The 13588-nt window shown below is 38.0% G+C and overlaps 1 protein-coding gene across 4 annotated transcripts in view; it reads right to left on the bottom strand.

Annotated features, from left to right (window-relative positions):
- The window catches only part of stim1a (stromal interaction molecule 1a), a 45741-nt gene that overhangs the window by 16319 nt on the left and 15834 nt on the right, over nucleotides 1–13588 (bottom strand). For all 4 annotated transcript variants that reach the window (XM_008424859.3, XM_008424860.3, XM_081614979.1 and 1 more), the window contains exons 6-7: nucleotides 12943–13058; nucleotides 2851–3028 (exon numbers count right to left, since the gene is read on the bottom strand). In XM_008424859.3, coding sequence (XP_008423081.1) covers nucleotides 2851–3028; nucleotides 12943–13058 — 294 coding nt within the window. The remainder of the gene's footprint in view (nucleotides 1–2850; nucleotides 3029–12942; nucleotides 13059–13588) is intronic.

Raw genomic sequence — 13588 nt, 5'->3', positions numbered from 1 at the left:
ATTGCACCGACAGCCATGTCAAATATTAGGCATCTAAATTTAGAGATGGAAAATCTAGGAAAACAACAAAAAAGGCCTGACGTGTGTAGGAAATGACCACGTATCCTTTTAAGGTATAGGAAGATCAACCGCAAGCTTTGAAGCACATTCTCAGAATTCCTCCAGGCAATTCAGAGCATTACCAGGTCCAAAAAGATGGATATGTTTTATAACATCTTGGGTAGGTCATGAAACCGCAAGTGGCTCTTGCTAATTAGCCAAGTGCTATTTTGCTCAAATTAGTAACTTTATCCTGGAATGAACTAAAACACAACATAAAAGAATCAGAGTCATGTGCCAACCTCATGCCTTCTTCAGATCACATGTACAAAGGTTTAGAGCAAGAGACCCAAGAAAAGCTGAATTTGAGATGGAAACAAGGCAACTATGTTTACCTCAAAAGAAAAATTTGGACAAGGCCAGCGTCCTTGTATAGATTTTCACACTGTGTTTAAAAAATATCCTATTATCTGAGTGTGCTATAAATATCTGCAGCCTTGTATTTAAGAGACCTTGTGACAAAGAAGCAAATATCTGTTTAGATTTCTGATTTTCTGGTAGACAATAACTCTGGTCCTGCTTTAAAGGTACAGTATGTAACCTTTATATGTTGTGACAGTATAGTGTGAAACAGATAAACTGTGAAATAAAAAAAAAGAAATAAATAAACAAATCGAGCTCCTCTGCTTTCTCCCAGTGCTAACTTAACAACCAATCAGAGCCATGAGGCGGGTCTTAGTGCTGTCAATCAGCCTGTGCCCGAGCTGTTTTTCTGCCATTAGCACATTTAGCAGCGTGTTCACAAGGTTGATTGACAGCACTAAAGCACTCGTCCTGGCTTTGATTGACTGTTTCTGACCAGAAGCGGTTCCTTTCTTAAGAAGGCAGCAGTAGCTCAGGGAAGACACATTATCTGTCTCATACTCTCATGGCCTGGTGGTAGTTAACTAATATGTAACAATTTTATTTTTTATACAAGTTATATACTGCAGCTTTAAAGATTTTGTCCCTCAGATTGATTAACAGCAGCAGATGTTACTCCAAGAAGAAAGTAGATGTTTTCTTTACCTGCTTTTTCTTACCAGAAACCAGAAGGATTCTGACCATCAGGTTATAATTATTTTTAATCACAACCTCAAGAGTTACCATTTCACCTCAAAGCTCAATAGAACCAGTATGTGGGTAGTTATTTCCAGTAATGTGGACTGCACTTTGACCTAGTTTTTCCATGCATTTATAATCCACATGGTGCGGTTGTTCATTTTATTTACCCAATTTAAAGAGCAGGTTATGTTTCATTATTTCCTAATATCTTATGTGCTTAACAGTCGACCATGACAACAGATATATACCGTATTTTCAGCACTATAAGGCGCACCGGCTTATAAGGTGCACCTTCAATGAATGGCCTATTTTAAAACTTTTTTCTGTAACACTTTATTTGAAGGGGGGTAAATAAGACTGACATGACACTGTCATAAACACCTGTCATGAACATGAATAAGCCTTCATGAATATTTATGACTGTTGTCATAAAGCGTCATTCGGTAAATTATGACACTTTTAATACAAAGTTGACATTATTCAGAATGTCTGTGTTATGACAACTTGACATTAACCAAGAAATCATTACTGATATAAATTTGTTATAAAAGTATTACTGATTGCACTTTAAAGATTAGGTAACTTTATGTTATTAAAGGTAAAGTTTAAACATTAATGATTTCTTGGTTAATGTCAAGTTGTCATAACAAAGACATTTTGAATAATGTCAACTTTGTATTAAAAATGTCATAATTTACAGAATGATGCTTTGTGACAACAGTCATAAATATTCATGAAGGCTTATTCATGTTCATGACAGGCGTTATGTCATGTTTATGAAAGTGTCATGACAGTCTTATTCACCCCCCTTCAAATAAAGTGTTACCCTTTTTTCACATATAAGGCGCACCGTATTATAAGGCGCATAGAATAGACGGTACAGTTAGGGTTGCCACCCGTCCCGTATTGAACCTATACCGGACGCAATTTGTTCCGTACTTTACAAATGTGGATGTGTAATAATAAAGAAGTGGTCCCCGAGTACTTTATATAGTAGGCTTCCCCAGTCATTGTTTCACTCACGGTGTTGGTGTTGCGATATTGTGCCCAACTGCTTTCTGGGTAACACAGACCAACCGACACGCTTCCGCCGCAGTCTCTGTCTCTCTTCACCCGACCCCCCAGGCTTTGGTAAGCACTTGGGTTACCAAAGTCGAAGCACCCCGGATGAATATCTAAAGCCACTTTGTTGACATAAAGAATGTCAACAAAACAGTCCGACTCCGGTCGGCGAGGAGAACCTTCCGCGACTGGGCCGGGGCGTGGCCGGACGATGGTCACCCTTCTCCGTTCGCGCACAGCATGTTCGTGGAGAACGTGGTCCTAAATGACCTGCAGATGACCTGATTATCAGGTCAGTAGGTAGATAGGTCAGTCAAACTTTATGAACAAACCAGCGTTCTGACAACTCTCAGCATGCACCGCGGGCTTCTTCTTCTACGGGCGAAAATGAAGTCGGCGGCTGCTTACCGTAGTTGTTAGACCTGTTGTGGCTCAATATTGGTCCATATATAAGGCGCACCGGATTATAAGGCGCACTGGCGGCTTTTGAGGAAATTGAAGGTTTTTAGGTGTGTCTTATAGTGCGGAAAATACGGTAATTAATACTGCCCTCTATTCTAAAACAATATAAACCTCCAGCCATAGAGGGCAAAGTCCTTGCATCATTGAACAGTTTGCAGTGAGGGTGGTGGGAAGAGCCCTTACTTCTGCTGTAGGTCATGCAAACTCTGCTCAGCCCGCTGGAGACCCTCCAAGTCCTTCATCATTTTCTTCATGTGGTCCTTTGAGTAACGATTCTGGATGTAGGCAAACCAGCAGCCACCCATTCCGATCACTATCGACACCACCAGCATGAAATCTTTCAGGTGGTTGTGTCGATTCTCTGAGGGAAATAGAACAAAACAAGATTCATTTTAGTCGTAGCCTATCACTATAACTAATTTTGCTGGACAATAAATTGTCCCAGTAATTAGCCTGATGAGTTATAACGTTGTTGTTTTGGAACAATTTTCAAGTAATAATTTGAAAATGGCATAATATTGTACATTCGCTCTTTCAAATTTAAGTATTTTGGTCTTTCCAAGATCAAAAAACTTAAATTTTATAAAGAACATTTAAACTGGAAGATATTTTAAAATTTCAGAATAAAACACAACCAAAAACAATAAATAGAACAGAAATAAAAACTAAACACAACCAAAATTGCAAATAAAATGGATTATGAAGTCTCTGTAAACAATATTGACCTTAAAAAATATTAATAATCGGAATGGAAGTTATCAAACTCGACTTAATTTATCATGCGGTTAATTTCTTAATTGCTTATTGCGACAGACTTAAATAACACTGCCGTTTTCAATATTAAAGTTCACTTCAATATATTTGTATGTTATTAAATTATTTTATCAGGACAGGAAATAAAAACACAAAAAGTCTTCATTGCAAAATACATTGACAGATTTAAAGTTCTGATTTACGTTATTTTGTTAATTATGGCTACAAAACTAAATTTATTTGGTCAGAAAATCTAATTACATGAAAAATTGTCGTTTTTAATTTGTTTTATGCATGTTATGTTTCGTCATGGCTGCTGACATAACACTATCAAGAGGTTAAGTCACAATAGGTTATTGCTATATTAATAGAAAGTTAAATGGAAGAAAAATCATGAATAGTCACTATGAATAGTCACTATGCAAATTTTATGTAGTAATTCCTGTAAGAAAGCTTCATCAGGTATGAACTGCATATATCAACCAGAGGTCGCGCTAAACTTTATTGTTCTCCGTCATTTTGACCAACAGGATTAAAAAAATAATAAAATAAATCGGTCATGTACTATTTTTATCCGTCAAATTATAATCACATTAACATCGACTATTTAACCGCATTTTATGCGGTTTAGTTAATATTCAGCTAGTTGAACCGTGAATCCAGATCCCATCACACATAAAGCAGATGAACGGATCTAACTTTTTCTCCGTAGTGACAAAAACCACTGACTATGGCCCCAATAACTTATAATAAATTAAACGACTCCACTTAAATTACATCACTTCACCTGCTGAGGTCTGAACTCAGCCTCAAAAAATTCCTCCTGGTTCGCATCTGCGGAGAAATTTGCGCTAGTTCATCGGTCAGTCAGATCTGTCTCATCCAAACCGATTAGTTGAACTTTTTTTTTTTTTTTTTACCCGGTGCGGTCCAGATGTGCCCTTTTATGAGGATTTTTTTTTTTTTACGTGGTTTCACTTTCCCGAAATGGACAGATGTTACGTCTGCCGCGCTTCTGAGCTCCACTCTCTTTCTGGGCACGGGAGGGTAACGTCTTCAGCTCCATTTGTTAAAACCGCAGGATGAGTTAAGTTTAATTCTTTGCAGCGGCGGAGACGTGTCCGCATTGGTTGTGCAGCGGACTGCGCATGTTACAGTCTAATTAATTTCTGCACTTGTATTTATTTCCTCAAGATAAACTGCCCACTCCTCTGTTTAGACTATAAATGGATTAATACAACATTGCATTCTCTTTAGTTTTCTGTTCTGTATGTAATGGAGACTGAAATTAAACGTGCCATTTCTATCAAAGGTTTGTAATGCGCTTCTGAACCAGATGCACTCCAAGGCCTCCGGTCCATAACTCTTCAACAAGCTCTCAGCTCCCGGTCAGAAAGATCCATTTAGTTCAATGTCCATGAGATGATATTCAGAAAGGATTTTTATTAATTGGGTTTAGTTGCCTCTGCGATTAACTCTTAGAGTAAAGTCTGTAATGTGTGTGCATGTGCGCCAGTTAAGGGTGTTAATTATAATCTGTCAAATGACAGACGGGCTTTAAATTTTCCTGTCGTTTAAAAAAAATAACCAGTCAAATGCGGAAAATATTCCATTAAAGCGACCTCTGATATGAACATACTTTTCAGTAGGCCCACATTTCTTTATGAAAATAATTTAATGTCAACAAAAAAAATAAACACATTTTGATTTTTTATTAGTTGTAATCAAACTGTAAAGACGAATGAATCATTATGTGTTATATTGTATAAAACAAAAGAAACTTTTTCAGTCATATTTTAATTGAGATACAGCTGCTGAAGTGCAAACAAAATCTGTATCACAAGTTAAGGTTTTTGAACAATGTGCAAGCTTCACAAGGATGTGGTGTAAAGAACATTTCAAAGTCAAAGTGCAACAAGTGTTGTGGATTGACACAAATGGGGTCAGCGTCACATTTAGGTTGCGGTGACGGGGGCTAAATTAAAAAGAAAAACAAAAATCCAGCAGTGTGAAATGCAGATAACACAGGCTACTTAAGTCCAGGAATCAACGCTTGCATTCAACAGAAAACTTATGTTGGTATATTTAATGAGCTATGGGTCAAAGCTACAATTAATTTAATCAATGAAAAGTGTAATAATCCTGCTAATATAAAGAGCCAAAGCCATCAGAACCAATGCCAGGTTAAAAAATTAATGCTGCTTTTTGTGAAAAGCTTCAAATTAAGTTTAGATCAATCTTCTACCGGACACGCAAGTGCCTGGTTAGATCCCCACCAATGCAACAGTCACAAAGTCATCCACAAAAACAATGTCTATTGAATGTTACAAGTTGAGGCAAGCTTCCCCCCCTGGTAAAACCTGATTAAGGGCATGCAAGTACATCAAAATTATGATTTTTACTTCCTGGAGTAACACAAAAGACTTGAAAAGTCCACAAGTAAATGCCGGAATAAAAAGAGATATTGAGAAACATACTTTTGCTTGATCTCTCAAGGAAACATATAGTTTTAGGTGAATATATACATCGTATTGCGTGTGAATTAAAAAAGAAGACCCTTCCTCAAAAGTGTTTAGGAGGTTAATCTATCAATGTCCATTAAAGTCCCACATGAAGCAACAAAACCTTTGAAACTGAGACTCAATGTTTTTATACCTGCTTGTAGAGGTGTGCCGATCGATCGGCCACCGATCATAATTGGCCGATTTCCGTGAAAAAGTGTATGATCGGTGATCGCCGATCACGGTCTCTTGTTGCCGATCACACAAACCGATCACCTGCTTCTCATTTCGCAGCCTGCCTCTTTCCTCTTTCCTTCACACTGCGCAAATGCGCAGCAACAAATCCTAAGCGATGTGGAACTATAACGCACTGAGTGAATGGGGAAGTTTGTGTGTTGCTGCGAAAAATTGAAGCACGTCACAATGCACAATATGGCATAAAAACAATGCCATACTTGACTGAGTTTGGCTACATCGAAGCTCCCTGCATTAAAAAAGACATACAGAGCGATCAGATAGCAGGTAAAGCAGTGCACAGCTACAAACACTCACCCGGATAAGCATGACGGTCAGAAAGCTAAACAAATAACCAGCAAAATTATTTAAGTCTTTGAGCTACGATGTGGTTCTGTTCTAGCTGTTGAACCGCTGCTATGCGCAACAGGTAGTAATATTTGACAGACTGAGCGCTGCTTCTGCTCCACCTGGTAGTGACTTTCACACCGAACCTCAGCTTAAAGCTGCAGCATCTAACTTAAAAAAATACATTTTACATACGTATTAAAACTTTTGCTGTCCTAACATGAGACAGATAATCTCTTTTTGTCTAAATTAAGGTGAATTCATGGTTCCTTTTTCCACATAATGTAACTGGTAGTGTTTATGATTAAAAAATAATAATAATAATAATTATGTGATCGGTATCGGTGATCGGCCCTCATGGGTGATCGGAATCGGTATTGGCAGGAAAAAACCTGATTGGCACATCTCTACCTGCTTGTAATTCTAGAGACTAGATAACAATGTGCACTGCAACTGAGAGCAGGAGCTTATTAGCCTGGTAAAAAACTTCATAAAAGGGTCTGGAGTCTCTGCTCTTCAGAAAGGATTGCTTCCTGGAGGCATGGACACTGTTGAAGTTTAAAACTTGAACCAATCGCTAACGTTTGGGTGTGATGCCAAACGTTATGCTAGACCACGGTATGAGTCTTAATGAAAATTGTGTGCACTGATAACAATCATCCCCCATTGCGAAGGAAGAAGTGCCGAGCTGAATGTTTGATGTCGTTTCAATATTTGGAACAACATCAAACACTGGCTGAATGTTCACTTCCTCCACTGCCTTTGCCCAAATGCAGGCAGACTACAGTTATAAAACAGTGCAAAAAAATCTTCCTCATCATTCACAACGTCTTCTGTTTGCTGATTGGCCTGATTGAAATTCTACCAGAGCAATCCAAGTCAATGGGTTAAATCCCAGATGGAGCAGTGAAGGGAAATGAGAATTGAGCAGAACTGCATAGGAAGGCAATGGCCAGGGTAGAAGCTTATGAATTTAAAATGATATAAAATTCCTCACATCTAATAGCCTTAAACTAGGTACAGACTTTCCCCTTTTGACAATGGGGCTTGTGCTACTATATCATCTTAAAGCCTGTTATGTCTTTGAACAAAAAGTGGATTGATTTCTCTACGAACAAACAGGTAGAGAAAACAGGAAGATATTGCACATGACTGACCTTACCAAGTACAGGTAACACCAGGTACCAGGTACAAAATGCAGCCAGGATCATCATCGTTAGAGAATGTGGAAGCTCAACCAAGCTCATGTGAATAAGATGACTTTTTATCTCATCCAATGAAAAGAGTCACTGCATTGGGGACACTTTAGGTATAGGTTTATGAATCAATTACAATCTGAGATTAAGGAAAGTCATAACCTAAACCCAAGGAATTAGGACAACAGTTAAAGACAAGGCTACCACAGAAAGCGTCAGCAAGAAGTGAACAAATAGATTACGATGCATTAATATGTGTCATGAGCACAAATGTGTAATGTCATAAGAAAACGCTTATTTGGCAGTGTTTTTTATTTCTAAGAGAACATCTCCTAAGCATCACCACAATATCATTACAACAGGAACAAAAAGCCTGGACACATACTAATACTTAAATCATTAGCCAACACTGACTGCAGTCTAAGTAGTTCTTCATTATATAAATATTGTGTACACCATTGCAGCATTAATTTGCAATATATGGTGCAAAACATAGATTTTACCTTTTATGAGTCCACTGCCAATACAATGCATCTGTAGATGTCACCAGACAATGTTGAATCAATAACTGCCCTCTTCAAGTGAATCTCCTGCATGTTTAGTCACGGTAATTAGGTCCAGCTGCCACTGTTTATTTCCTCTGTCTGAGCCAAATGAAGGAGATAATATTTAACTGCAATCGCAGTCAGATAGGATCACTACTTGTATTTCCCTTCCATGGAGAGTCAGCATGCAGCTTCAGTTGTTATAGCTGGAAACTAGTGAACAGGCCTGAAATCTGGGTGTAGTGATGGACTCAGATCTGAACCTTCAAAGACGCATACAATAAGTATAAAGTCAGCCTTCTATCACCTAAAGAGCTTTCCCAGGACTGAAGTTCCAGCAAGATTGAGAAAAACCCGTCCACACGTTTATATTTAATCACACTGATTACTGTAGCGATGTCTTCACAGGTCTGCCTAAATAAATTCTCAATAAGGCAGCTCCATCTGATCCAGGACGCTGTTGCTCTCGTTATGACTAAAACCAGGAAGATGGAGCACATCACCCAAGTTCTAAAATATTTACACTTGCTCCCTGGAGCTCAGAGAACTTTAAAATGTGTCCATTTATAAATCTCTGAATAGCTTAGCACCAAAATACATAAAGATCTGTTGTTGTTTTATCAACCCTCTAGACTAGCGGTTCTCAATGTGGGCGTTACCGCCCCCCAGGGGGCTTTCAGAGGACGACAGGGGGCACTGGCGGACATTTTTACAAAAGGGGGGCGCTGGGATGCCTTTGGGGGGCGTTTGGTCGAAGGTAAACTTTACACCTTAAATGCACAACAATGGCCAGTTTAGACTTTGAGCGACTTGGTAAAACTGTATTGTGTAACATTAAATCATGCTTGGCTGCAACTGTATCGATGGCAGCTCTTCTTCTATTCAGTGTTTGTAGCTTCTGTTAGCTTCTTGGCGCAGCTCCGTTCTTCTACTACTGGTAGCTAAAATCACGATACCCTCACTGTGTATCCCTCTGAAAAATGAACCTATTTAAATAAAGAAATCCCTCCATGGGTGATACCACGATATAGAGAGCGTTCATTTTATAGCGTTAACACAGTGCTGTAAGTGGTCCGGTATGAAACTGGGGTGATAGAACAACACAGCACTTTTAAATTTCAATAATCAGAATGCAGAAATCGTTTCCGTTGTTTTATAAGGTTTATGTCAGTCTGCCTTTTCCCCATCGATACGCTTCCTGACCGCCCTGCACCAGGGGGGTTAAAAAAAACGACGCGCACATTGCGCAAAACTCTGAAACAGGAGTAGCGGGACATAAAACGGAGCGACGAACTAGATGTGAATTATGGCATAAAAACAGAGAACCCAACGCTGAACAGTGAAAAATCAACACATGATGTGAAACACATGACGATTAGGCGGCGCAGCAGGTGATGAGATTACTGAGGATGAGCGTCAATAAACTATAAAATAAATCTAGCAACAGGAAAGAAACTAAAGTGGACATAGCAATAAACCAAGAGAGGATATTAATCAAATAAAACTAAATGGAAATGAATAAAGACCAAAATGCAAGAATAAACTAAGAAACTAAAGTAAATACAGAGGAATAATAAGGCAAGACCTTTAGAGCAATAATTAATACAGAGACTCTATGGCAAGAATAAACAGACACTATTTCCAGATAAAAGGTAAAATAATATATTGTTGAAGTGCCATGGGTTTGTTGAGACCACATCTAGTACTGAGAATAGATATATCTTACAGACCATTACAGTAAAGAACTGATCACTTATTTTTGTTTTTAATTAGATTTGATATATTTATTTCTTCAATATTATTTTTCATGTCAGTGTTAATGTCATGAGGCTGATGACTCCATGGCACTTTCAATTTGACTCATTAGGATTTGATTAAGAACCAGATTTGTTCTTTGTAATTTCTGTCCAGTAAAACTTTTAATCTATAAATCAATAGACAGGTCTATATAAAGATATAATTCATGCTTCTGTCTCATATTTGTATGGCATTAAAAGGACCTGGAACTTTTGTTTTTCCACTGAAAGCTCTGGTTTGCACAATAAATGCCATGAGGTTGAAATTTTATGGATGATACTCTGATGTCCCATTCTCCTGAAGGCAGCACAGAGCTGCACCACCAGAAACCGACAAACACTGAAGAGAAGAAGAGCTATGATTAATGTAGTTACAGTTCTATCCATGTTTTAATGTTGCAGATCTCAGTCGTTTGCAAATAGTTCAAAGTTTAAACTGGCATGTTGTACATCTTTTATCTGCTAATTTGTGTAATATTTAACAACTAGAAAATGGCAAAGAATAAGAATATTTTTTCCACTCTGATTGGCTGCTGTTAGACCTACAAATTTTAACTTGAATGTTAGTTGCATTTTTCGTAGACGCCTGTGAAAATAATTTCTATTCCCATGGCTTTTTTGTTCTCTGGGAAATTATTTTTGATGATAAATACAGAAACAAGCATAAAAATCAAAACATCTATAATAGTGATAGTAATATTAATAATAAAATAATAGTCAGTGCAAAGTAGCCTGCAAATTCTTTGGTGGGGGGCAGTGAGGGACCTGGATAAAGGTTAGGGGGGCGCTGGCCCAAAAAAAGTTGAGAAACACTGTTCTAGACCATCAGGTATTCTGGTTTTGGTCTGCTCTATCCCCAGAACCATAACCAAACACGTAGTCGTAGACCTTTCACACAGAAGTCTGATTGCATTTAATTAGTACTCTGAATGATCACAAAAAAGCAAAAAAAAAAAACAAAAAAACATCGGATTTCAGCAAAAAGAAAAAAAAATTACAATTAAGCATGAAGACCTGCTGTGTGAATGTAACCTAAGACAACCATTACTGCTTGTCAGGCAACACTCCCTTTGACTTCCTTCATGTCACTGGTAAAGTCACCACAGAAATCGTCCGTTTATGAACTGTAACAGGGGCTGGATACTTTAATCAACTAGCATCTTTCAACAACCATGCCTCCCTGCCCCCTTTCTGTACCCAACATGAATCTCAAACCTGCTCACATCAGAGAGGAAAAGAGTAAGTACTAAATGATGATATTCTGTACAGAGGTGGAGCATTGTGGCTGACTTGAATCAGTTTCTCAGCTGGTACATGTCCTTGACAGATGTTCATACTGCTCTGTCTAATCTAAGTAATCTGCCTTTACATGCAATCGACAACACATGTAAACCCCATCTAAAAGGCCATTAATGCACAAATCATACTTAACTGGCAACACGAGTGAAAACAACCAGCCCCAGATTTGTTTGGATTAATCATTACCTAACAGTTGCATAACAGTCCACCCCTTTAGCCACAACCTTTTGTAAAATAGGTCTTATAATGCTGCTGCTCGCTATAGTTAGTCTGTCAGATGGACTATTTGTGGAAGTTACTTGCTTTGACTAGCTGTCAAAGATAGACAGTCCTTGCTAATGTCTTCCTTAAGGCGTTAGGCGAGTAGGAGGGGGGTGGGAACACAACCACAATAACAAATGCCAGAAACAGACCATTACACACAGAGTTCCTGTTCAAGCTTTGTCTAGGGCTGATGCTTGCTTTCTTGGAAGGCTCATTAAATCTTCTTAAAGTTCATTAGGGATTAGATGAACTCCTGTTGGAGCTCATCTAAATCCCTAATCATATAATATAATCCAAAGATACTGTCCTAAATAATATTTCACTTTCTTTTTCTTAGCTTAATCATTTAACATTATAAAAATAATTTTTTTGCTGATGTTAAACATAATTTTCCAACTTGCACTGGAAATCTACCGTCTTTATTATATTATAATACATATAATAGCTTTAAGCTATAATAGCTTTAAGCTATAATAGCTCGAAGCATGCCCTGTTCAAAAGGAATAGCAACCTGAACTGTTTTAGTTTGTGAATGCAGAAGCAGAGTGACACCAGAGAGGAAGAGAAAGGGAATGAGAATTGTGTTTGTCAATGAGAGTCATCTGGAGCACAGACACAGTGTGGTTCATCACACCCTGACACTCCTACAAAGGGTATCACATATTAAAAGATGGGTGGTGCAAGAGAATAAATGATAAGGATGGCTTATGAATACATGGTTGAAGCAAATAAAGTATTTGAAAAATTATCTTTGACTATCGTATTTTCCAGACTATAGAGCTCACCTCACCATAAGTCGCACCTACAAATAAAAAAAATAAAAAACTGGAAACGGAATCCACACTCTGGGTTATAAGTCGCATGCATCTCCGCTGCTCTCAGTTTTCACACTTAATAAATCTGAAAAGAAAAAGAATAAAGGACGCAGCCCTCCGTCTACAAAGAAAAACCATGGACTTGTTCACGACAAGCTTACGTGCATCGGCTCCATGTACTGTCAGATCAATAGCCCTCAACTTAAAAGTGCTATCTTTTTCTTCGTGTGGTTTCCATGATAAGGGGGTATGAGTTTGAAGAAATTTCTCCGTCGTGCCTGCTGCTAGCATGTGCTTGTTCTAAATGAAAATCAGCTCTTTCCTCTTTGATTTCCAATGTTGACTTCCAATGATTCACTTCCTGCTAAAGAGGCCCCTGGCAGTTGAAGAAAAAGCTACAGAAAAGCTGCACTGGGCTATAAGCCTCATGGTTCAAAGTGTGGGGAAAATGTAGCGGCTTATAGTCCGAAAAGTACGGTAGATAAAATATTACAACAAATGACAATGAGAAAACAACTACATACTGAGGGGTGGTCCAAAAAGCACCGTGTCCAAAGCTTTGAGCTGAAGTTTCTGCACATGGCTGCGGTCCAGAATCTTCAGAATGGAGACTGTCAGAGTGGTGTTCTTCACAGCCAGCCTGAGAGAGAGCAGACACATCTTCACTGTACAGGAAATAGGAAGAAGGAAGCAAAAGTCGTTATCCATTTTCAGCTGCGTCAAGTGATTCTACACTACTTCCAAGCTCATCCTTTTTTAAAGCAATGATTGTTAAGTAATTAGTGGTTTACAAGTCATTTTTTACAAGTCTGGTCTTGAGTTGCTAACATTTGAAATGAACATTTTTGGATCAAATTCATAACAACTGCTGTGCCTCTAACCTCATATCGCTCCAAATTAAGATTCCAAACCTGTACATTTGGTTTCTAAAACTACATGAACACCAAAACGTCTAAAGGCTCTGTTCTAATATTTTGAAAACTGATAAAATGTTATATTTACCCAATTGGAAATATAAATAGGCATTTATCCTCAAAGAAAATCAGTAGAAATAGGCTAAAACTTGGTAATGTTTCATTTCTGAATGAATCAACCAAACAGTCACTATAGGGACAAAAAAAAAAAAAAGTAGAAAAAAATTCTTTATAATTTCCACTCAATTATATATAT

Source organism: Poecilia reticulata, chromosome 13, assembly GCF_904066995.2.
Source record: "Poecilia reticulata chromosome 13, P_reticulata-male-v2, whole genome shotgun sequence".
Taxonomy (NCBI): domain Eukaryota; kingdom Metazoa; phylum Chordata; class Actinopteri; order Cyprinodontiformes; family Poeciliidae; genus Poecilia; species Poecilia reticulata.
This window is presented reverse-complemented; position numbering and strand designations above follow the sequence as displayed.